At 38.1% G+C, this 25398-nt stretch overlaps 1 protein-coding gene across 1 annotated transcript in view; it reads left to right on the top strand.

Moving 5' to 3' along the window:
• Positions 1–23451, top strand: part of myo7ab (myosin VIIAb) — a 57131-nt gene extending 33680 nt beyond the window's left edge. The window contains exons 22-49 of the mRNA XM_026938568.3: positions 1126–1344; positions 1872–2189; positions 3046–3246; positions 4584–4760; positions 5653–5742; positions 7622–7743; positions 8241–8367; positions 8478–8597; positions 8860–9033; positions 9848–10075; positions 10158–10328; positions 12915–13032; positions 13570–13696; positions 14870–15039; positions 15134–15324; positions 15713–15837; positions 16026–16180; positions 16344–16497; positions 17047–17202; positions 17303–17408; positions 18484–18597; positions 19635–19722; positions 19815–19921; positions 21387–21572; positions 22050–22166; positions 22365–22448; positions 23034–23153; positions 23276–23451. Of these exons, the coding sequence (XP_026794369.3) occupies positions 1126–1344; positions 1872–2189; positions 3046–3246; positions 4584–4760; positions 5653–5742; positions 7622–7743; positions 8241–8367; positions 8478–8597; positions 8860–9033; positions 9848–10075; positions 10158–10328; positions 12915–13032; positions 13570–13696; positions 14870–15039; positions 15134–15324; positions 15713–15837; positions 16026–16180; positions 16344–16497; positions 17047–17202; positions 17303–17408; positions 18484–18597; positions 19635–19722; positions 19815–19921; positions 21387–21572; positions 22050–22166; positions 22365–22448; positions 23034–23153; positions 23276–23368 (4158 nt within the window). The 3' untranslated portion in view covers positions 23369–23451. The remainder of the gene's footprint in view (positions 1–1125; positions 1345–1871; positions 2190–3045; positions 3247–4583; positions 4761–5652; positions 5743–7621; positions 7744–8240; positions 8368–8477; positions 8598–8859; positions 9034–9847; positions 10076–10157; positions 10329–12914; positions 13033–13569; positions 13697–14869; positions 15040–15133; positions 15325–15712; positions 15838–16025; positions 16181–16343; positions 16498–17046; positions 17203–17302; positions 17409–18483; positions 18598–19634; positions 19723–19814; positions 19922–21386; positions 21573–22049; positions 22167–22364; positions 22449–23033; positions 23154–23275) is intronic.
• Positions 23452–25398: the final 1947 nt, after the last annotated feature.

Genomic DNA, 25398 nt, shown 5'->3' with positions numbered 1-25398 from the left:
GCATAGTTTGGTGACCATGTGTACTAAACCAATAGCCAGGTTTTACCAGTTAAATTAAATGAAATCATAACCAAGAAAGTGCCAATATGTTCACAGCAAATCTGTGGGCCCACGAACAAGCCACAGGACTCAAACCTCTTGCACAAATATCGATGTCATGCCAAAACTGTAAAGATGGGACAGGGTGAGGATGAGTCATATCATATCCATTATGAAGCATAGAGGCAGAGTTAGCAGTCATACCATTTCATATGAATACAGGTGTATGAAATTGAACAAAATCCAGAAAGATCACCCAACTTTGTCCAAATTCAGAGTAATCTTCATCTTAAGCCCTTAAAACCAATAGAGTTGAAAAAAACAAGAATTTAACAGACTTCAAAAGTTCAACAATTTGCTCATTCAAAACAAATACATCCTATGAATTTCAAAGAAACATTGACAAAGTAATTACCCATCTTGTTAGTGCTTATTGGGCAAAAAAAAAAAAAAAAAAGATGCACTTACGCCAGCCTTAACCCTTTAAAGTCCTGACTTTGTTAGTTAGTTATTCATGGCCCTGCAAGTTACTCACTAACAGTGAAACTGATATGAATATACTGTATGTAAATATGAGACAACACCCCCGTCAACCTCCACCTTGAAATTTAGGTTAACAGTGGCTTAGTGGTTAGCACTATTACCTTGCATCTCCAGGGTTGGGGGTTTGAGTCCCACCTCCGCCCTGTATACATGGTGTGTGTGTCCAAAGACATGAGTTGCTGGCTGACTGGAATTTCCAAATTGCCTATAGTGTGTTTGTGCCTTGTGCCTTGAATCCCCTGGGAGAGGCTCCAGGCTCCCTGTGACCCTGTGTAGGATAAGCAGTACAGAGAATGATACATGATACAACTATGATACAGCTTAAATGTCTGTGCTGCACCTAAACCTCTCAACATATATTTTAGGATTGACTCTACACCCTGACTTAAGGAATACAACTGGCTACTGTTAAGCTCAATCATGTGTTCTTGCCCAGAGAAATCACCAAGCTGTGCTGGCCTCCAGCCACTTGAGTTTTCTAACCCTTTATCTTCTATAAACTTATTCCTTAACAGTGAAACACTATTTCCCGTTGCCTGTCAGATGTGTGCAGGGTTCTTGCGGCTGCAGGCCGTCTGGAGGTCCCGGAAACATTACTTGCTGTACCGAGCGGTCAGGAGACGCATCATTCTGCTTCAGGGTCAATGTCGAGGCTTCCTGGTGAGGCAAACATTCTGGAGACGCTTAAATGCCATTCGCATTATCCAGGCCTACGCCCGCGGCATGATCGCACGCAGACTGTGCAGGAGACTCAGAGTAGAGGTACAGCACCGCTGCTGCTCTTTGCAAGTGGACTGGAGCAGGAAAATTATAATCAACTATAACAAGAAATGCTTAAGTAAACTGAAAAAGTCAGTTAGAGTTAAATAATATTTATCTAAGAGAATTAACTTGTTGATGTAACTATTAACGGATAAAGACTATAACATGTCATTCTTTAATGAAAAAAATTGATAGAATTGTTGGGAAATTGCTGTGGTATATAAGTATTAAACACTTCAGGATGTGCTGTCACAAGAAAATACTCCTCTTCAGGGTGGTAACAGTAACTCCACTTTGGGTCCAGCCACATCCCGCCACCCCTCTGTTGATTATTTTCCTCTAACAGCATGTTCTGTCGTGTTTCACTCCTTACATACAGTACAACTTCATCATAGACCTTAATATCATTATCACTTAGGGTTTTGCTTAGTTAAGAAAACTTCTGAGCACTTGCCCATCTTGCTTCATTTTTTTTCTTTCACTCAGCATTTGTGTATGTTTGTCTTTGTGTACTTATGTGAGTGCAGAGGGAGCACAGGCTTGAAGCCGAGAGGCAGCGTCTGGCCGAAGAGGAGCAGCTGAGGAAGCAGATGACGGCGCGCAGGGCTCGAGCCGAGGCTGACAGGAAGCACCAGGAGCGTCTGGCTGAGCTGCACCGTGAGCAGGAGGAGAGGAGGCAGGCTGAGCGTGAGGAGGCTCGTCGTAAGAAGGAGCTACTCGAGCAGATGGAGAGAGAAAAGCAGGAACCAGTCAGTGATTCTGACATGGTGGATAAAATGTTTGGCTTTTTGAGCAGCTCCAATTCGTTCCTGAGCATGGAGGTTGAAGCACCTGCAGGATTTGAGGTGGAGCACTGAAGATCATTTATTAACTCACGTGTCCTGTTCACTACTGACCAGTGTTCATCTCTTTAGATTTTACAGCAATGTACAACATTTTTATAAAACAAAAAAACCTTACTGGTGAAGTTTATGATGTTACAAAGTGTTTTTAGACTTAAAATCATATGATTTTTTAAAAATAAAATGGATCTGGCTAGTTTCATTGTTTTCAGGCTAGGGCTTCATGCTTAGTCAAGAAAATAGATACAAAATAGATTAAGTTAATTATGAAAAACTATTGACGTGGATTTTTATGTTGTCTGCTTGGACACAGTTTTAACAGCATAACATTTTAAAATCTGATAAATTGTCATCTTTATTATCAGATATTTATTATAAATGAATGGTTTGTGTGTTCAACATTGTTTTCCCTCTGTCATTTTAGCGCCATGAAAAAAAACTAATATTACAAGAAAATAATCCTGAAATTATGAGAATAATGTAGTAGTACTAAATATTTCAATTATAGCTGCACATAAAGTTTATGTGTAACTATAGAGGTATTAGAGACTCAGTTACAGTGAGCTGAGCTCAAAGCACTTCATGTTGGAAACATCTTTTTTTAGTATTATTCAGTTTTAAATAAAAGTTATAAAAGTGACATTTTAACCTGAAAAAAATAATATAAGGGCTAGATACTTTCTATATGATGCTGTAGGTATTGCTGACGTAACACTACATTAAGGAATGTGTCCACTTGTATTTCCTTTCATATTAGATATTATATTGTATGTATTGCATATATTTGGAAAATAAAATTGTAGATGCCTTATTTGTAGTTAATCCAAATATCAATGTTATGTTTGTTTGTGTGTGATAGGATCTGGAGAACATCCACAAAGAGTCTGAAGAGAACAGCATTGAGACTCTTCCTCGTCCTGATGAGGAACAAGAGGACCTGTCAGAGTACAAGTTTGCAAAGTTTGCTGCTACCTACTTCCAGGGAAACACGACGCACACGTATGTGCGCCGGCCCCTGAAACAACCTCTGCTCTACCACGAGGACGAAGGAGACCAGCTGGTGAGAAATCCTCATTTGATTTTTCTTATAGATTACCAAATTTATAAAAGATGTGCAAAAGACACTAGGTTAAATGTAACCCAATTTGGATCATTTTCATAAGTCGGTCCCGGGTCAGTATATAACACATTTTATTTGGGTTAATTTGAGGACACACTGCTGGGTTATGTGCAAAGCTCAACATGCTGGATTGCTTGAAGAACCCCCAGGTTAATTATTACCCTGCCCTTCTCATTTTAACCCTTATTTCTGGATTGTTTAGCCCATTCATGATTATTTATGGCCCAGATAGGCAATACATTACAATAAGACATTTTTTAAATCATTGGAAACTTACCTCTAGTCTGTAAATTACAAAATGGAAATTTTGAGTCCTGAATGCATCTGTAATATGCTGAAAACATTGAAACCCAGCAGGTCTCTTAGACCCATGGGTGCAATCAGCTGGTAGTACCAAGAACCCAAACAAAGCACAGTGAAGCAGCATGTAGCTTTTATGCTGCTCAAAACTGGAATCAGTTCCCAGAAGATGCCAGCTGTGCCACAAATGCAGCTATTTTTAAATCTATATTAAAAACATTTTATTTTTTCATGTTCCTGCACTTAAGCTGTTTGGACTAGCACTTTATGTCTATTCCACTATATTCTTTCCACTACTTTCTGAGCACCTCAGCATTTCTTTTCCTTTCTGTTGAATTTTATTATGAATCTTTCTTGATTTTTTTTAAACCTTTAATGAACATTTTCTAATTTTTTAATTTTCGCAAATCTTATTTGATTTTATTGGCTTTTATAGTCTTCATTTGTGTGCTATATAAATAAACTTGCCTTGCCTTACATTTACTTTTGTGGAACGTACACATATAGTTGTTATCAAATGTTTGAATTCAAATTTCATTCTTTTGTTACAGTTAGTTTGATACATGTTAAATAATCCAGTTAAGTTTAAACAGCAAAACCAGTTTTAAAATTTCATTTAAATTTTTTTTTATTTCCATAAAATGTATGTAATTAGTACAATTTATTTTGCATTACATTAAGCAGGTTACATCACCCAAAAGATCTATAAAATTCATGTTTTTTTTTTCAAAACAAATTAAATAATTGAATACTTAAACACACACACACACACACACACACATACACAGATACACACACACACACACACTATAATCACCTAAACAACACATAATTAGATACAGCAGTGAAAATAAGGAAAACAAGTAATCTGACCAGCTACTCAGTCCTATTAGCCAAAAACAAACTAATCTCATGGATGGTGTTAGCAACATGCTGCACTCTTGGCTAATCGTGGTGTGATGCCTCTGTCTGTGCAGGCTGCTCTGGCTGTATGGGTCACTGTACTGAGGTTTATGGGAGACATGCCCGAGCCCAAATATCAAATCAGCCTCAGTGACGGCAGTGAGAAGATCCCAGTTATGACCAAGATCTACGAGACTCTAGGCAAGAGGACCTACAAGAGGGATCAGCAGGCCCTGCAGAGGGCCGACGAGGTGAACACATGGGCAGGGAAACTGAAGCAGCAATCAGATCTGTTTTCATAGTTCTGATTTTTTTAAACTACTTTGTTTTGTATTATTATTATTATTATTATTTAAATTAATTTAAAATTCAGTGTAGATTACATTAGCTTTTAGTGAAGTTTTGTTAGTTTCTGTTAGCTTTACATTTTTTGAGATTTCTTTCATTTCATTTTTAAATTCCAGCTTTAGTCATTTTAGCTGATTTTGTTTGGGAAGCTTGTGGATACCTTTGTGTTGGTGCACATTCAAGCTGTCTGGGTTTTTCTGCTAGCCCTCATTTTCCACACAAACCCTGATCCTAGAGTCATGTAAAAATTGTGTGTTTTTAGTTTCTCTTTGCTTGTCGTTTTTGAAATAGTTTTTTTTGGACATTATTCAAATGATTTGGTAAAAGCCTCCCGACTTCTCTGAAGGCATTGTAGTAGATTTAGGAGCATGGCTGTGAGGAGGCTGCAGGAGCATTAATGAGGTTGGGCACTGATGTCAAATGGGAAGTCCTGGGGTGCCAATTCATTCCAGTTCATCCCAAAGGTGTTCTGTGGGGTTGAGGTCACGGCTCTGTGCAGGCCACTCGAGTTCTTCCACACTAACCTTGGTGAACTATGACTTCATGGACTTCACTTTGTGCACAGGAACACTGTCATGCTGGAACATGTTTGAGCCTCTTATTTCCAGTGAAAGGAAACTCTAATGCTACAGCATACAAAGACATTCTAGACAATTGTGTGCTTTCAGTTCTAATACTTTTGGCCATATAGTGCATGGTATATATGTTCATCTTACATCAGAATTACTAGGCACACTGTCTTGGATGTTTATGCCATGCACTAATACGCACTATGTGCTGTTGTTTCTCTTTCAGACTTCTGTTATTGACAGTCAGAAGAAGAACAGCATCAGGCATAAACTAGTGTCTCTCACACTGAGGAGGAAATCAAAAATCACAGAGGAGGTGAGAGCACTGTCCCATTTATAACGCAGTATCAGTGAGCTGTTTCAGGTTGACATTATAATGAGAAGAATGATTCAGCCAAAAATTAACTGTACACAATGTTCCTTCATACCCTGAATGCCAAGACAGTTTAGGGGTCTGAAGTTCTCTTCTTCACTTTTGCACTGGAGCTACAAGTCAGCTAAAAATAAGAGAAGCTTATAGCCACAGGTTTCGCATTATGCCTCAAAAAAGGCATCATTTGGTTGTTAAAAAAAGAAAAAACAAATACACATAAAATTGGAACTACTATATCATCCAAATTATCAAACAATTTGTGTGTCCAAAAGTGTACAGTGAAATTGTGAAAACACAGTTGCTAGGTGATTAGTTAATACAGAATGCTTTTGCTAGATAATATGCTCCCTTTAAATCTTTCATAACGACTGAGTGCTGAGAAAGAATAATAATAAATATACAGCCACCATCCACTTTAATAGGAACACCTGCAGATCTGCTCTTTTATGCAGTTAACTAATCAGCCTATCATGTGGCAGCAGCACAATATATAAAATCATGCAGATACAGGTCAAGAGTTTCAGTTAATGTTCACATCAATCATCAGAATGGGGAAAATGTGTGATCTCTGTGACTTTAATCGTGGCATGGATGTTGGTACCACATGGGCTGGTTTGAGTATTTCAGAAACTTCTAATGTCCTGGGATTTTCACACACAACAGTCTCTAGAGTTTACACAGAATGGTGTGAAAAGCAAAAAACATCCTCTGAGCAGAGGGTCTGCAGGCTGAAACACCTTGTTGATGGGAGAGATCGGAGGAGAATGACCAATCTGGTCTGAGCTGACAGGAAGTCTATAGTAACTCAAATAAGCACTCTTTACAACCATGGTGAGCAGAAAAGCATCTCAGTACAGACAACACATCAAACCTTGAGGTGGATGGGCTACAACAGACCACATCAGGTTCCACTCCTGTCAACCAATAACGAGAATCTGAGGCTATCATGGGCACAGACTCACCGAAACTGGACAGTTGAAGACTGAAAAAAGACCGGGTGATTTTTTTTTCCCTAATCTTCAACTGTCCAGTTGGGGTGAGCTTGTGCCCATGATAGCAGTGATTTGGTTTTAAGATGGCTGCTACTGGATTTCGGTATAGAATGTACTTTTGCCAATTTTTTTGTCACACAGTGCATGGATTACACTAATGCAAATTATACAACATTTAGTTCCGGTCCACTAATTTGATTGGTCATGCGGCGTTCCAAGAGTGCTTATATTTACTATAACTGCTCTGGGACATTTCACTGTGTGTCTCACTGTGTGGCGCTCGCCACTGTTCACCACGTAAAATTCCACTTCCTAGTTTGAAATGGTTACTACAGTAGAGTTAGCGACATGATCAGCAGACATTACAAACAACACTTAAAATATGAAAGTCAGACGTAGATGAAAAGGAAGTAAGGACACCAATTTTACTGCACCTTTAACAAGAATGTACAAATCAATGTGAGCTAGCTAGCCAGCTAGCCGACAGGCTATAAAGTGAATGAGGCTTCTTTGGGATCTACAGTGTTTCTGTTAATGGTGCAAAAATAAACAGAACATTTGGCCATATAGTGTCTTAAATGTCACTTCAGTATATACTGTGGATATTCAGTATAACCACACTCTTTCTCATGCGATATTGCTTAACTATAACCTTTCGTTACTTGTTAGCTACATTTCTCTTGTAACTCGAAGCTTCATATACCAGACAGGTCTTGGCTGATCAACTATGTTTGGTGCAACAGGGGAAACTGTTAGCTGTAATATTTCTGAGAGAGGTAACTAGCTAAAAAGATAAGATTACAATTGTGAAGTGTTTATGTTTTGGTTAGGTGACCAAACACCTATCTGATGGTGATTGCAGTCTACAGTGGATGCTGGAGGATCGTCCCACTTCCAACCTGGAGAAACTTCACTTCATCATCGGGAATGGGATTTTACGCCCTGCCCTGAGGTTAGTGATGTCAGATTAATCCTCCTGGCAGACTCTCAGATGTGATACTCTCACATGGATACACTAAGGATATGCACTTTTTTTGCTTTAAGGGATAATCTTAAATGGATACTGTAGTCTCACACTTCCTTATGCTCCTTATTCCTGTGCTCATCCTAGGACTCTTATTCATATTATCATCACATTGAACATCCTTTCATCACAATTAATACTGTTTTTCTTTACTCTTCTTCATCTGTTACCCAGGAGAGCATGGGTTCTCTTTAAAATCTGGTTCCTTCAGTTTCTTCCTCAAGTCGTCTCAGGGAGTTTTCCTTTGCTACTACCCTGGGATCTATATCTATATCTGAACTTCTGTCAAGCTGCTTTGTGGCAGTTGTTAAAAGTGCTTTACAAATACACTAAAATCAATCAATTTGAATAAATCCATTGAATCAGTCAATTTGAATAAATCCATTAGTGACACATTACATCATTTCATTGTATGTCTTTAACAGAGATGAGATCTACTGTCAGATCTGTAAGCAGCTGACCCAGAATCCATCCAAAAACAGCCATGCTCGCGGCTGGATCCTGCTCTCTCTCTGTGTGGGATGCTTCGCACCATCTGAGAAATTTGTCAAAGTAAAAAATTACGCCTTCATTTTTAGATTGATTTATCTAAAAGAGAGAAAAGAAAAGCCCTTCTGAGTCACAAATTTAATATCGTTCTTCCCTCCCATTCTTTTTCGCAGTATCTGCGGTCATTCCTTATCTCCGGACCTCCTGGCTACGCCCCGTACTGTGAAGAAAGACTGAAGCGCACTTCCTCGAACAAGACACGGACCCAGCCTCCCTCGTGGCTCGAGCTGCAGGTGCTGTCACTGTGTTCCCCTGCAGCCATTATGCTCATGCATTTTTCTTCATTTGGCAGACATTGACAAGGCAAAATTCAATCCAAGCATCTAGCTGAGCTGTAGAAGGTTAAGAATCTTGCTCAAAGGTCCAATGGTGGCTCTCTGGTGGTCATCACATTTGAACACCGTCCAGAATTATAACCATTGTGCTAACACTGCTATTACCTAAGAAGAAGTCATTGGAATTAGGATTTAATTGGATCTTTTTCTCCTCCTTCAGGCCACCAAATCGAAAAAGCCCATCATGCTGCCAGTGACCTTCATGGATGGCACCACTAAGACCCTGCTGACAGACTCAGCCACTACTGCTGCAGAGCTCTGTAATGCCCTGGCAGACAAGATCGGCCTGCAGGACCGTTTCGGCTTCTCTCTGTACATCGCTCTATTCGATAAGGCATGTTCATCACAGCTTCTAGGTGTCATTTAATAATAACAATGCTAATACATCTACATATTATAGTGTCTATGTACAACATGATGCACTTTAATACATTCTCTGTTACTACAGCAAATTTAAATGGAATAGTCCATAACATGGACATCAGCATACTGTATACTATAGAGACTTAAAATACTCCAGAGCTCTAAAGTACTTAAGAGACTTAAAGTATTTCAGAGACTTAAATAGACTTAAAAGTAATATACTAGTACTTAACATACTCCAGAGATTTAAATTACTACAGAGATTTAAAATATTACAGACACTCAAAGTACTTAAACACTAAGACTTAATACTTCATAGACTTAAAGTAATACAGACACTTAACATCCTACAGGACTTAAAATACAGAGACTTAAGATACTATAGACTTAAAGTAATAGAGACTTGAATATATACAGTATACTACTATACTACTGAGATTTAAAGTACTAGTGAGACTCGAAGTACTACAGATACTTTAATTCTTCAGAGAGTTAAAATACTAGAGGAAGTTCAAGTACTGCAGAGACTTGAAAGCTTCAGAGAGTAAAAATACTACAGAGTCTTAAAATACTGTATTATCACGAAATATTTAATTTAAAACAGTTACAAATAATCTCTGTAGATTAATAGCTGGTTTGTGTTTAATTCCCAAGAAAATATTAACATTGCCTGCAACACCTCTGTACCATTTAAAAGACATTATCTTGTACAAAATCTATTATTTATTGCATGTATACACAAGTTTCTCATTGATTCTCATAGAGTTTGTGTGCTATTTTCTCAGGTGTCATCTCTTGGCAGCGGGAAGGACCACGTGATGGATGCAGTGTCACAGTGTGAGCAGTACGCTAAAGAGCAAGGGGCTCAGGAGCGCAATGCCCCCTGGAGGCTGTTCTTCAGGAAAGAGATCTTCACTCCATGGCACAACCCTGCTGAGGACAGTGTGGCCACCAACCTTATCTACCAGCAGATCATCCGTGGAGTCAAGTTCGGGGAGTACCGCTGCGATCGGGTATGAGCTCTGGTTGGAGTGTATTACAGCAGATTAAACATTGTGACTTTTTATATACATGCATTTTTTGTGATGATCGTAGGAGGAGGACTTGGCTGAGCTGGCATCTCAGCAGTACTATATAGACTATGGGTCGGAGATTCTTCAGGAACGATTGCTGACCCTCATCACCTCGTACATCCCAGACCGAGAGATCAGCGCCTCCAGAACTGTGGACAAGTGGGCCCAGGTCATAATGTCAGTTCACAAAAAGGTAAGCACTTATTAGCTTATCTTTTATATAGTCATGGCCTAATGGTTAGAGAGTCGGACTTGCAACCCGAAGGTGAACCTGAAGGTTGTGGGTTCGAGTCTCAGGTCCGGCAGGGATTGTAGGTGGGGGGGAGTGAATGACCAGCGCTCTCTCCCACCCTCAATACCACGACTGAGGTGAGACCCTTAAGCAAGGCACCGAACCCTGAACTGATCCTCGTGTGTATTCACGGTGTGTGTGTTCACTACTGTGTGTGTGCACTTGGATGGGTTAAATGCACAAATTCCTAGTATGGGTCACCATACTTGGCCACACTTCACTTCACTTCACACTTCACTGAGGTAAAGAATTAAGAGTATCGTTATTAAAATGTCTCAGAGTGTTTTAAAGCTTGTACAAAATTGTATATTTGATGATAAAAAATGGTAAATTGTGTGAAAGTGCTGAGGGTGAGAGATGCAAATAGAACAATGTATATTAATAATTAACTACTAATTAAATACTAATTAACTACTGCTAGTAACTACTGCTAGTTTTTGGCCAGAATTTAACCTACAATTAAAGCAAAGTATTTGTAGCACTGTTTTCAACTAGGGTTGCTGCAGTAACCTCACAACCCCAGTGTTCATATACCTGTAACACCACCTGTCAAAACAGACACCGACCCAACAAAATGGCTGACTTTGGTCCAATGTTGGGCCACAAAACATTCAGCCACCTTTAACTCTACCTTGCCAAAGTTGGACCAATGTAATTTTGTCAGGTGGGCCAAAATTGGGCCAGATATTTTTCTTCATCTTCTTTTTTGTAGATATAGGCAGTAAAGTTACTATGGCAATAGAATTTACTGAAAATGATTCCAAGGATTCCACTTTCCACTTCTGAGCTATTCATTAGCTATTCATTATCTTGGACAGACTTACAGTGAGGTTTGATTTCATTAATTAAATCAAATAAAACTTCACATGCACTCTTCAGCCATGTTTAGATATTGTGCTGAAACATGTGACTTGCATTCCCTACTCCATTATATATTCGATATATTCATTTTCAGTTGCAGTTTAGAACAAAATAACAATGAGCCGTTTGGGGGCCGAAAGAGTCGGCTCTGAGCCAAATGTCATTTTGTTGTTTTGTAACAGCACCATAGGCAGGAGGACATGAAGGCGTTTTCATTTTGCATATTTATGCGTATTCATAGATTCCTGAATTTTTATGAGTGTAGAATTGTATATGCTGTTTTAAGCCATTGTTAAGAGTTTCTTGTGCACAGTTTATTAACAATTTATTATTTAACATTTTTAATGGTTAAAAACTAAAGAATTACTTTAAGTAGTTGATGTATAGATGCAACCTACTAACTCACATTTAGGCTTCTTAGGAGTCAGTAGTCATGTAATGTTCCTGGAAAACTGTTTTCCCACCCAGTAGGCAGTGGGCAGTGGAGTTACATAGTGTCTACTGTTTAAATGTATCACTGTGCTCTCCAAGACATCAATGCCATTATGTCTGTATCTGTCCTGCTGCCCACTGTCATTAACATTTGGCCATGACTCCTTCTCTAATCTATGTGTGTGCCAGAGGGTTGTATTCTCATTATTATCTGCTCCTTCTCTCTATACGTGGTGTAATAGACTGTAATCAGAATTTAGACTGAATAAAATGATTTGGTCATTTTGTAGCCTCAGGCACACAAGATAGAACAAAATCCTCTTTTTTGGAGTCATGGGGTTGCAGGACACAGCAAATCACTTTTATTAGACATCTAGATGAAAATTACCTACTTCTAAAATGACTAAACATTTGCTTTATGACCAGATTTGTCTCAAGTCATTTTGCCAGCAGAGAGGAGTATCTTACGGGCAAATATAGAAATATATCAGTCCTGTCAATCGCCATTTTTAGATACTGTAGTACCTATAGTGGCCTATAAGTGCAAAAACACAGTAAAAAAAAAACTAACAGCGAAACAGAAAACACAACAGCAACACCAAAAACACAACACAAATTTGGAAACACATCACCATTAACTCAAACTGGAAAAGGAAGGTCCTTATTGAACATCACATGCTGGTTCTGATTGGACACAGCATATCACAGGACTATCACCAGGAAAAAGAACTGGACTTTTTGTGTGAAAGCAGCCTAATGCTAGTTTTATTCCTGAATCTTCCTTAAAGTTCTTTTTAAATGGTAAATTATACAATTACATAAAAACTGAGACTATTCTATCACAGATAAGACAATGTATTCTAATTTTACTTTTCTAACACTGTATCAAAACACACACAATGTTTTTCTCTTTAACTTTAAGGAGTAGGGTGAGGATTGACTGATGATAACTGAGAGAACATTAATTGCCTTTTCCCTCTTTCAAGGGTGGCTGGTTTAATTAGCCTTCGGCTTCCCATAGGCCAAAATGATGGACGTGAATCTTTAACGATGTAGAAAATCTATATTATGGATCGTCTGAGCAGCTTATTATGCATATGCTCATTAAATATGATACACAATAAAAGGTTCTGTGAGGACTGATGATGACAGTGGAGAAAGAGGTTGGTGTTATTGACCGTTTAATGCCCACAGGGAATCTACACACAGAAGAACTTTGATCCGCAGAGAGTGAAGGAGGATGTGGTGGATTTTGCTCGGTTTAAGTGGCCTTTGCTTTTCTCACGCTTCTACGAGGCCTTCAAGTTCTCAGGTATTGTCATTGTCAAGTACAGGCACATCATGTTTTTGCTGAGTGACATACATCAACAAGGGTGGAGCTTACGTTAAATTTGATCAACCACAATAGTTTACTTAATGTTAGCTAGCTGGCTAAAAGGCTTGGTTCCTTTTCTGAATTATACAATATAAATAATAGTTATCCTAAATTTAGCTAGCTTGATAGTGAAGGTTGGACACTGTTTTTAAATACACAATGACATAACTAACATTAGTTAGCTTACTGGCCAACATGTCTGCTACTTAAAATGAGATAGCTACTAATACAGAAATAACATTATCTAAGCTAGCTAACTAACATTAGCTGTCATGGAAGTATATCCAGCATTTTATGCTAAGCAGTACATCAGGCTGAAGAAAGGCTAGTGATGAAATGACATTATCAAGTTTAACTTAAGCCCTGCCTCATAGTTAAGATGCCTGAAACTTACACCAGTGGTACTTGACACTGCTCTTCATAAATTAAGGCTGTTTTTTTTGATATCGTATGTTCAATGTCGTAAATCTCCAGGACCCAGCCTGCCAAAGAACGATGTGATAGTGGCAGTGAACTGGACTGGAGTTTACTTTGTGGATGAACAAGAGCAGGTCCTTCTGGAACTTTCTTTCCCAGAGATCACTGGAGTATCCAGCAGCAGGTCCAGTAATGTTTTAATTCTGGTTTTCTCAGAACCACTGAACAAGGTATTAGAGGTAAAATAACTGGACCACAGTTTAATGGCAAAATTCTTCATAAAGCACCATCCGTTCCATTGACAAACCCTCTGTAATTATACTGTACATACAACACACTTGAAATTTCATTCTGCCACGAAAGCTTATGATTGGACTCAGGCTTGCACTACATTTTCCAGTAATTATGGCTTCCTTTTTAGACTATAGGTGCATATCCACTGAGGTTTAGGAACTTTTTTGAGGAACTAAAGCTTTTAGGAGCTCTCCTACATGAGAGTATTTACAGCCAATACAGTGTTGTTCTTTATAGATTTGCTTTGTTGTGAGAATATGCCATGAGCTTATAAATTTTTAAACTGACTGCAAGTGGCAAGCAGCACAGCAGAAAAAGTGCTTACCCTGAGGAAAGAACTAGAATCGTTCCTGGATCTGTGGTCCAGAAACTAAATCAGCCCTGGTTCTTCTGGTGGAATTGCTCCTAATCCTATGTTCACACTAGTAAGCAAGAAAGCGACAGCTTTCTTTCGTGGCAGAATGAAATTTCAAGAAAGCGACAGCTTTCTTTCTGTATTTTATTCATTTATTTTCTTCATTTCTTTTCATTTACAGTGTGTTCATGCGTGATATGGAGTGACAGTGTCAGCTCTAATCAAGTGACAAGCATCATTTGAATTGAGATTTCCTAAATTCTATGCAAATTACATATGACGTGGTAAAATGATTGTAAATGGTAAATGATTCCTCGGACAAATCCTATGGCACATGTGGTTGGATCTTTCTTGAGCTCCCCACTCACAACGTATGGTTCCTACTCGTAATTAGTTCCCATTTACTTTTTGACGCACAAAAATGGAGACATTAAGAAGAGAAATAAAGTTTGGAAAGAAGTAGCAGAGATCATTGGTGCGTCTGGTGACTACACATAACTAGTATACTTAATCCTCTGGACAATGCACATGCACGAGCTAGCATTTACACACCCAGAAGAGACAAACTACATGCAACACAAGTGACTTGTCATTTTCTAGTGTGAATGCAGGGTTCCTGAAAATGGTCCAGTTTGGAATATGCCATATTGTACCCAAGAAGCTTACCCTTGTATTGTGGTAGTCAGATTTTCTCTGTTCAACCTACAGAGGAGGAAAGCTCCAGGGCCAGAGTTTCACCTTGGCAACCATTAAAGGAGATGAATACACCTTCACCTCCAACAATGCTGAGGACATTTGCGACCTGGTTGACACCTTTTTAGACGGTCTACGCAAGAGATCAAAGTTTGTGGTGGCCCTCGCAGATAGCCATAGTCATGGTAATCCATATTGACCACATCATAGAAGTAATTTGGGGTAGAACAGTATACAATTCCTTAATCCATGACTCATGGTGTATGTTGCTTTCTGAAGATGGGCACGACTCCTCATTCCTGACGTTCTCAAAGGGAGATCTTATCCTATTGGATGAACACACAGGAGAGCACATATTAACCTGGGGCTGGGCCCACGGAGTCAACGACCGGACCAAGAAGAGAGGAGATTTCCATGCGGACAGCGTCTACGTGCTTCCCACCATTACCAGACCGCAATATGATATTGTGGTAAGTCGGCTTTTATTTCAACTTATAATTAGTTGCCACCTCACAGGTCCAAGGTCCCCGATCCTGAGCTCAGGTTACTGCCTGTGTGGAGTTTCACGTGTTCTTGCTGTATCCATGTGGGTTTCCTCTGTGTACTCTGGTTTTCTCCCACCTCCAAGAAACATAGGTGATAGGTGGATTGGCTACTCTAAATTGCCCCTAGTTATGAATGAGTGTATTAATATAGTGTCTTTTTGCATGGTACCCTACAACGGACTGGGGGCATGTCCAGGGTGTATTCCGACTTCACACCCATTGTTCCCAGGATAGGCTCTGGATTCCCCCTATCCAGGATAAAGGACTTACTGAAGGAACAATGATATTTTGTTCTTTTAACTTTACATTTCAGACATTGGTAAGCATGTCTCCAGATCACTGTAAGGAATCGATCAGTCTGTCGCAGCTGAATCTTATGGACGGTGAGGAGAAAGTGAAGCCCTACACTTTGGAGGAGTTTTCCTATGATCATTTCAGGTGCATTAACACTCCCTCTTTTTAACCTTCGCCTTTTCTATCTATAATCATTCTCCTCTTGATAGTACTTACTCATGCTCTCTAAAATTATGCCGTCTCATTTCTCCACTCTCCTTGACACATTATAAGGTCATAATAACATCTTTCTGTTTATGTTTTATGCTACGATCTTCTCTGGAATCTGGCAGACCTCCTCCTAAGAGCACTCTAAGCCGTGTGATTACAAAAGGCAGGATAAAGGATAAGCTGTGGTGCTGCACCCGAGAACCTCTCAAACAACCTCTGCTAAATAAGGTCCTTAACCACGAGGAGCTCTCGCAGGATGCCTGCCTGGCCTTCATCGATATCCTTCACACACCTAGCTCTATGCCATTTGTTTTTCTTACTTTACTCTTTTTCTGGCTGTACCATGGTGCAGTGGGTAGTGGTGCCACCAAAGTGCTCCAGGATCCCACCAGATATACTTAATGTTGATCTGTTATTGATCCTTGACTCCTTTTCTCTACCTATTATGAAGTATATGGGTGACTACCCAGCTAAAAGAACACGTTCAGTTAATGAACTCACTGATCAGATCTTTGAGGGATCTATGAAGGCTGAGCCACTGAAGGACGAGATCTTCTGCCAGATCATGAAACAGCTCACCGAGAACAATGTAGTGTAAGTCACTTCCTCAATTTGATTAGCTAGATCAAATTTAATGCCTGAAGATTGCATCTTTAGTTTTGCCCAGAAGCTACAAGGTTAATGTATCTAACAAGTATTGTACATCTCTCTCACCCAAAATCTTTTCTGTAAATATCTGCTTTATCCAGCTCTTCAGTGATGTAACACAGACTTGCGACTGTAGTCAGTATATAGTTTATTGGCTGAATACTATTATGGTGACAGCTGTCTTGAAATCATGTTAGTGCTGTAGGCCCTGAAGATTTATGCATTTATTTATGGGAAATATTTTGAGTAAGATAAACTTCTATTACTTGTAGCTACATTCGCTTTTAGAAAAAAAGAAGAAAATGTCAGACACCACACATGCCTTGGTTGATTGACTACATTAGGGGTATTTTAAAATATATACATGTTTGAATTTTTGTGTAATGATTCCTTTAAGAACTGTGTACCAACACATATTGCTCCTCAGCCATTCACAGCTCTGGCTTTGTATTTGAGAATAAGACGAGACTGACCCCATGTGTTTTATATTTGCAGGTACAGCGAGGAAAAGGGATGGGAGCTACTGTGGCTTTGCACTGGCCTTTTCCCTCCCAGCAACATCCTCTTGCCTCACGTGCAGAAGTTTCTGCAGTCCAGGAAGCATCACCCGCTGGCCCCGGACTGCATGCAGAGATTGCAGAAAGCCTTGCGGTAAGAAACCCACAAACCAATTACATACATAACACAAAACAATGCAATGAACACATAGCGTGCTGTTTGCCAAAAAACACGTTCTCATATGTAATGACAGGAATGGTCCCAGGAAGTACCCTCCTCACCTGGTGGAAGTGGAAGCCATTCAGCACAAAACCACACAGATCTTTCATAAGGTGTACTTCCCTGATGACACAGATGAGGTCAGTCTTCTTGTAGTGTTCATTCTTCATGCAGTACTGTGTCATTTTACTAAAGAAATTATAAAATGACAAAAAAAATCAATCTGTTATTTAACTATTCTTCTAGGGTAATGTGCCTGCTTGCATTTATACCTGATTGTGGTTGGCACCTTTTTTGTTATTTAAATTACTTACAGAAATATGAATATAGCCTATAATGTAGAGTATAAGTAATACAGAATATAGAATAATATACAGTGGTGATGTTTACAGTTGACTCTCATATCAATGGTCAGTGATCTATTGTATGTAAAAGACAGAGAGGCCATGCTTCCTTCATTTGGAATGACAGACAGAGAGACCACTTCTATTTCATGGGTATTGACAGGCAAAGAAGCCAGATCTTCTTCACTAGGGCTGACAGGTACATAGGCTATGCCTTCTTCACTGAAACTGACTAGCATAAAGGCCACAACTCCTTCATTGAAACTTGACAGGAATAGAGGCCTTCTGTTATCTGCCACATGCACACAGTTCCCATTTGAATTAATCATTCATTCATCTTCAGTAACCTCTTTATCCAGAGCCTATCCTGGCAACATTGTGCACAAGGCATGACAATTCACACCAGATGGGATGCCAGTCCATGGCAGGGTACCATTCACACACACACTGAAACACTCATTCATGTAGGGCCATCTAACCTAGTCAGTCCACCTACCTTCATTTTTTTGGCCAGTGGGAGAAGACTGGAGAACGTGGAGAAAACCCACACAAACACAGAGACAACTTTCCAAACTCCACACAGACAGTAACTTAAGCTCAGGATCAAATCCAGAACCCTGGAGCTGTGAGACAGATGTGCTGCCTACTGTGCCACCATGCCACCCTCATTTGATTTCAAAGAATCCAAAACAATAACTAAACATTTCAGACTAAATTAGCTGCTTTCCATATCCACAGCTTGCAGTACTGAGATGCTGAAACCCAAGCTGACAGCACAAATCACTGAAAAGAAAAAGTCCCAAAAATGAGATTTGACCTTCCCAAGGTTTTTTTTTTTTTGACACTTGTCTAAATTACATCTTAATTGCAGGTTTTTGAAGTGGAATCAAGCACAAAGGCCAAGGAGTTCTGTCTGAACATTTCCAGCAGGATGCTGCTCAAGTCGTCTGAGGGCTTCAGCCTGTTTGTCAAGATTTCTGACAAGGTAAAACCAACCTGTCATGAATCAGCTTTCTCGGTTGAGAAATGGAGACATGAAGGAGATTTCTGTATGGGTATGACATCCCTGATACATATTATATATGGTAAAATGTAAGACCATAGCCGTCCATATTAGAGACCTAATTACTGTAGCTGATGTATTAATTCTGTATTCAACATGACATGAAGTCACCTGGCCACTATACTGGTGCTCCAGTTTTGTGCTGTAAAATGAATGAATGTCTAGAAATAATTTCAGCGCAGTTTCAAAATATGACTATGTAATACAGATGAAGTATTTTCCTGCAACCCAAACCAGTTTCATGTGTATGTATCCATGTTAAACTGATTATTTTTCCTTTGTTGGTTCATGACTCTGGTTATACTATACACATTTCATTGGTGTCAGTCACTTAAAGGGCAGGATTTTTCCCCTGTAGTTTAATAATAATAATAATAATAATAATAATAATAATAATAATAATAATTTCACCTCCCTCAATCCCTAAATATCAAAAAAACTTAAACCCATTTTATAAAAAAAAAAAAAATCATTAAAAAAGAAAACTCTTTAATGATTTTGATTTCATACTGTTATTAATAGGTAACTTGTACATGCAGTACTCAAAGAATCATTAACTAACTAAGTGAACACGCCAGTTTTATTTTCCATGCAAACATTCCTATGTTACAAGTAAGCAGCCACTTTTGTAGCCAGATTGAATTATGTATACCTACAGGTCTAGCAGTTTTAAAATGACTATATTAGGACACATCAGATATTGTTCTTTGCAGAATAAAGTAAATATCAGAGATTCTGTGATGTATCTCAAAGAAAAAGATCTTTAAAAATTGTCTAAATTCAATGCAATGGGAGATAGTTCTGGAGATGATGTGCCACTTGAGAAGGGGCTTCACTCTTAATGCATACTCTGTCACCTATTTAAGGCTTTAATATGACGATTGATTAAAAAATCCTGTTTTATCTGTTGTACTGTGTCTGTTTTTAATAACTGATCTCCATCACTTGGGTTCTCTCAGGTCATCAGTGTGCCAGATGGAGATTTCTTTTTCGACTTTGTTAGACACCTCACTGACTGGATCAAAAAAGCCAGACCTGTAAAAGATGGTAATTATATTTCTTATTATTTATTATTTCTTATTGATCATATAATATTGAACCCATTGTTGCCTGTATGTGATATGCTGTTTGTGTTTAAGGTATAGTGCCTTCCCTGACGTATCAGGTCTATTTTATGAAGAAACTATGGACTAACACTGTGCCAGGCAAAGACTCAATGGCTGACTCCATCTTCCACTACTACCAGGTAAAAATATATTATATACAGTGTATTATACTACACCAATATTGAATTCTCAAATCTGATTGTTCTGGAGGTGTTGATTAATTTTCTATAACAGCAGCTCTGACAGTAACGCAGCTGCAAAATACAGGTTTACATTAATGTGCTCAGTCTTATATGGTGTCTTTTCGGTAATAACAACTCATACACAGGGACTTGTCCAGCGGACGCACTACATAATTTAAGCCTAATCATAAAAGGATTACAAATATGTTGTTATTTAACAAAGAGAAATATCCAGTATAAACTTAGATATAATGTTTGCCTGACAGGACATTTATTTAACATTCATGAAAGGAGACTACAGTGTCAGAGCTTTATAACAGTCAGTAACATTTTCTCCCATGGGAAAGTTTTCTGGACAGAAGAAGTTTCTGAGTAAAAAGCTGTGTTTTTCTGTCTTACTAACTTCAAGAGAAAGTGATAGAATGACTGTTTGTTGCTGCTATAACGTAAGTGATAACGGTAGGACATATTGTTCTTTAATTAATTAAAAAATGTAATTATCTGCAATTTTGCTATTAGGTTAAAATGAATAAAACACTTCATGATGTGCTGTTATAGGAAAATAATCAACTTCGAGGTTACAACAGTATCTCATCAGGCAGTATTTCTCATCAGGCAGCATTACACCACCCCATCACTGATAGCCAATGAGTGATGGCCTACTGTTACCACCCTCATCTTGCCCAAAGACCATGATAAATGATGCTAATGAGCTCATCTTAATTTGGTTGCTAAAGCTACCAAAGCTCAATCTTAATAACACAGAATCTCATGCATGATTTGCAGCAGGACTTCATGGGTCGTTTTTCCAAAATTGAAAGGGGGCCAAACATTTAGATCATTGAGCCATTTTTTTGCTTCCACAAGACCATACATATTTTCTGTACTGAATTGCTTCTATAACATTAGCCATCAGACCAGGAAAACACACAAAACATCCCCACAATTTTATCCTCATTAAGAAATCCAGATGTGATGAATATGCAAATTAGAAATGCCCCCAGCCTTACAAGTCCCACTGCTGGCTCTTGCTAAGCTGGGGTTGCATGGTGTGCATTTACATATTAAGCCTGATTGGCTTTTATTTATTATGATGCAATAAGACATACTGGTGTTTAATACTAATCTTGATTTTTTCCAATGAAAATTTAAGCTCACTGTTTTCTAAAAGTGTCATTTAAAATGTGACTGCTTACAGGTGGGCTTCTTTTGCCCCCAATAAATTTTCCTCTTATTTGCCTAAACTCATCCATATTTGTCCAAAGATTGTCTGCTATCTCGGTATAATAAAGTACTATAAGCTAACTTAACAAGGCATTAAACTTTAAAGGATCGAAGTCCTTTATATATATTTCCTTCATTTATGCTGTTTGTTTGTTTAAAAAATGCTTTGTGTACTTGTTCATTTGTATGCCTGGTGTAGGAGCTGCCTAAATACCTGCGAGGATACCACAAGTGTTCTCATGAAGAGGCCTTCCAGCTCGCAGCTCTGATTTACCGGGTAACATTTGAAGAGGACAAATCGCAGTTTATCCACTTCCCAAAGATGCTGAAAGAGCTCGTCCCTCAGGATCTGATCAAACAGCTGTCACCTGATGACTGGAAACGGGTGAGGGAGAAAAAGACATGCCACACACGGTCCACTCTGTTTATATGACTTTATGATTATGGTTATACAATAAAAAATATACTGTATATACTTTTATTATAGTTAAATTTTTTGCAATACACCCATTATAACAAATATGTACATTTGTTAGCATTTCTATGGTAGGTGTGCTACTTCAGTAGTTATGGTAAAGTTCATTTGAAGTTTTACTACTTTTAGCTTGGTGCTACTGCAACATCCTGTAGCAGCTATAGCAGCATTGTTGTAGCTGCAATTACTGAATAAACAAAAGCTTCTGATAAAGTAATTTACTAGGTTTCATTGTTGTAACGATTGTTGTGTAACAGGTGTAAAGTACTTAAGTCATCGTACTTAGTTGCAAAATTATCAATATGTACATGTGTCTAATACTCCAGAGCAACCTATTTTCTTGAAAATACATGACTAACTACTTTACTAATCTCATTTTCTCTACAGTCCATTGTGATGTGCTTCAACCAGCATGCTGGGAAAAGTCAGGAAGAAGCCAAACTCATGTTCCTGAGAATCATCTACAAGTGGCCCACTTTCGGATCAGCCTTTTTCGAAGTCAAAGTAATTTTTTTTCAGCATACAATAAAGCATGTGCATACAGTATATGTATATATGTATATACACACACACACACGCACATAAAACACTGGTCATGATTTAGTGCCATAACAGTGAAATAGAAATAGAAATACTGAATAGGAAAATAATAGATATTAACCTTCTGGTGATATTTTTACTTCATTTATTCTTGTTCCATAGCAAACCACAGACCCAAATCTACCAGAGTTCCTGCTGATAGCAATCAACAAACATGGCGTTAGTCTGATTGACCCAACTACAAAGGTAAAGCAAAGACAATGCACTTGATTGCTATTGTAGCTAACAAGTAATGGAAGTCTATCTAACCCACAATCTTGATATGCTTTGTACGGCATCATTAAACTGCATAATGTTATTTTTTATACTTAAAATAATCTGTGTATTCTGTATTTACGAATTCAAGTTTAACAGTTCTATACCTTCCAGCTTTTCAGTAAGAGTCCACCCTTAAATTATGCCCAGGATGTGAAATAATACCAAACTGAACTAAAGAAATAAGTGATACTGGTTGTACAGTTTGGCTGCCACTACTACTTCACATTTTGATCACATGAACACATTTTGTTCATGTTTATAGATTCACACTGTGTCCTGAACCACACCAGCAAGTCTGTGATATCACTAAAGGCAAAGGATTTTTGGTAGACGTCCTTTACTTGTTAGCTTCAGTAGACTTGTAGTTCTGGGGAAAATAAAGAAGCAAACAAGACAACCAAATATGTCCTGTCTGAATAAAATATTTGCAACAAGTGGAAGTTCGTTTCAATTTGATTTTTTTCACTGAATATTTCCTTTCATCTGACATCATTCACTCTCTGCTCTTCACAGGATATCTTAATGACGCACCCCTTCACCAAAATCTCTAACTGGAGCAGCGGGAACACCTACTTTCATATCACCATCGGCAACCTGATGAGAGGCAGTAAACTGCTCTGTGAGACGCCGCTGGTGAGTCAGAAAGACATAAATAATGTTGTTGTTCAAGGCACTGCATGTGAGACACACTCCAATCAAACCTCTCTACACATATTACATAATATTCAGCTGTGTGTTCCTCCTTCTGATCACAGGGCTACAAAATGGATGACTTGCTGACATCTTACATCAGTCAGATGATGAGCACCATGACCAAACAGCGCAGTTCCCGTGGAAACAGCAACTAGCCAGCATCACGTACAAAGAACCACGATGAAAATGCCTTTTGTGTTTGATCTGTGAAACTGAAAATATATATTTTTATCCCTCATGGTTTGTTGTGATTTCATTTTTTTCCAAATTCTTTGGGCTCCCAGAGACCCCACTGCAGTATGTAAAATCATGAAACAGTTATAATCAATAAGATAAATAGTTATTTTAATATTTATTAATTAATATAATTATCATTTATAAATATATTAGAGTATAACTTGTATATAATTAATACATTATACTATTAATTATTGGTTGATTGTTAAATATGCATTTACATATTATTAATAAGAATGTATTAGTAAGTTAAATCAATAAAGTAATTATTTGAATTATTAATTTTATTCATTTTAATAGTTAGATTATTAATAATTAATAAGTTAATTAATTTTTTTTCTTTTGACCTCAAGTCTAGTGGGTAGAGAGCCTTAAGCCTCCATTGTGTCAAAAACTTGTTAACTAATGATGCACATTTAAACGACCGTAAATCACGTAAAGGATCATCATTATTTCTGCAAAAAAAAATAATAATAATAATAAAATAAATTTTTTAAAATACTCCAAAAATATGAAAAAAAAAAATACCAGAAGTATTATAAACCAGAAGTTATATACACTATAAAAATGTAATTGTATCCAGGGTATTGGTTTAGATAAGTGTATTTTCTTTTTTAACAGTGATAGCTATAAATGGTTTACAGCACCTCCATCAACACAGACACCTTAATCTCCATCACCTCTCTGTTGCTTCTACTCAGTTTAACAAAATAAAGGGACTGCAGTTGACCTGATATTATATTTGTGTGATGAACCCTTCTGAGCACAGCAGCAACACTGACAAAAGTCCTCACAGTGGCTGTCTTATGGTGGTGATACCCAGTGAGGGACAGGACAGAAGGGGGTTTCTACCCTGAGTGGCAACAGGTATTACTGTATGTGTAAAAAGTGCAGTAATGTGGCCAGTATGTGTACATACAACTTAGGTGTACTTAATAAGGTAACAGCTGAGTGTTTAAATTGTTTCTACACTCATTTCTACGCTCTATGTATTATAAACTGAGCCGGGCCCTAGTAAGTAGTAGGGTTTTTACATTTTATTAATGGAGTTATTCAGGGTTATTTATGATGGTTATGTCACTTCAAAATGCTGATTCAAATGCATCTATTACCATCTACAGGTTCTTTGTTTTTTTACTTGATCATGTTCCTTACTGCAGTCATTCTCAGCTCTTTTGTGTATGCTTGTGACTCCTCCAACATAGTCCAACATCACACCTCCTCTATCGTTTGAGGAGGTGTGACCGTTTAAACATGACACTAACATAACTTTATCATACAGAATGACTATCAAACACACAAAACAACATCACATTGCTGACCAGAACTAAACCCAGTGGTGGAAAGAGTACAAAACACACTGGCTTGAGTGAATTTAGCACTGTAGTAATGATTCACTTGAGTAAAATAAAACTAGTGAAGTGGTCTGGTGAAAAACTACTTGAGGAATTACAAACTGTAGCAAATACAACTTCATAAGGCAAATACGTGTCTATAAATGACACAACCCGTCTGAAAATGTTGTATATCATGCATTTATCAGCTATGCTGACATGAACACCACCTCGATTATCAACAGTATATAAAGAAAGGTAACATTAGCTGGCTAGCTAACTTGCTCAAACACTGTTGGGGTTTCAGTATCTTGCTATGGTCAAAAGCTAGCTAGCTTATGTTAATTCAGATATATTTCTAGCTACGTAATTAGCTATCTAACAAAGATGCCCATTTCACATTATCCTGAGTGTTACATATAGGCAGTAGCAGCACTTAGATACAGTAACACAACAGGAAAACACTGAAGTAACATTATGTTTAATACAGAGCTTTCATACTGTTAAATATCGAAAGATCTGGCTAGCTAGTCTAGCTCACAGGTCAGATGCTAAGCTGTGAAATGCTGATATCTCCACGGAATTTTTGTTTGCATAATTTGCAGATTATTATC

This window comes from Pangasianodon hypophthalmus, chromosome 15 (genome assembly GCF_027358585.1).
Source record: "Pangasianodon hypophthalmus isolate fPanHyp1 chromosome 15, fPanHyp1.pri, whole genome shotgun sequence".
In the NCBI taxonomy this organism is placed as follows: Eukaryota; Metazoa; Chordata; class Actinopteri; order Siluriformes; family Pangasiidae; genus Pangasianodon; species Pangasianodon hypophthalmus.
The sequence above is the reverse complement of the archived record's forward strand: the minus strand, read 5'-3'. Positions and strand labels throughout refer to the sequence as shown.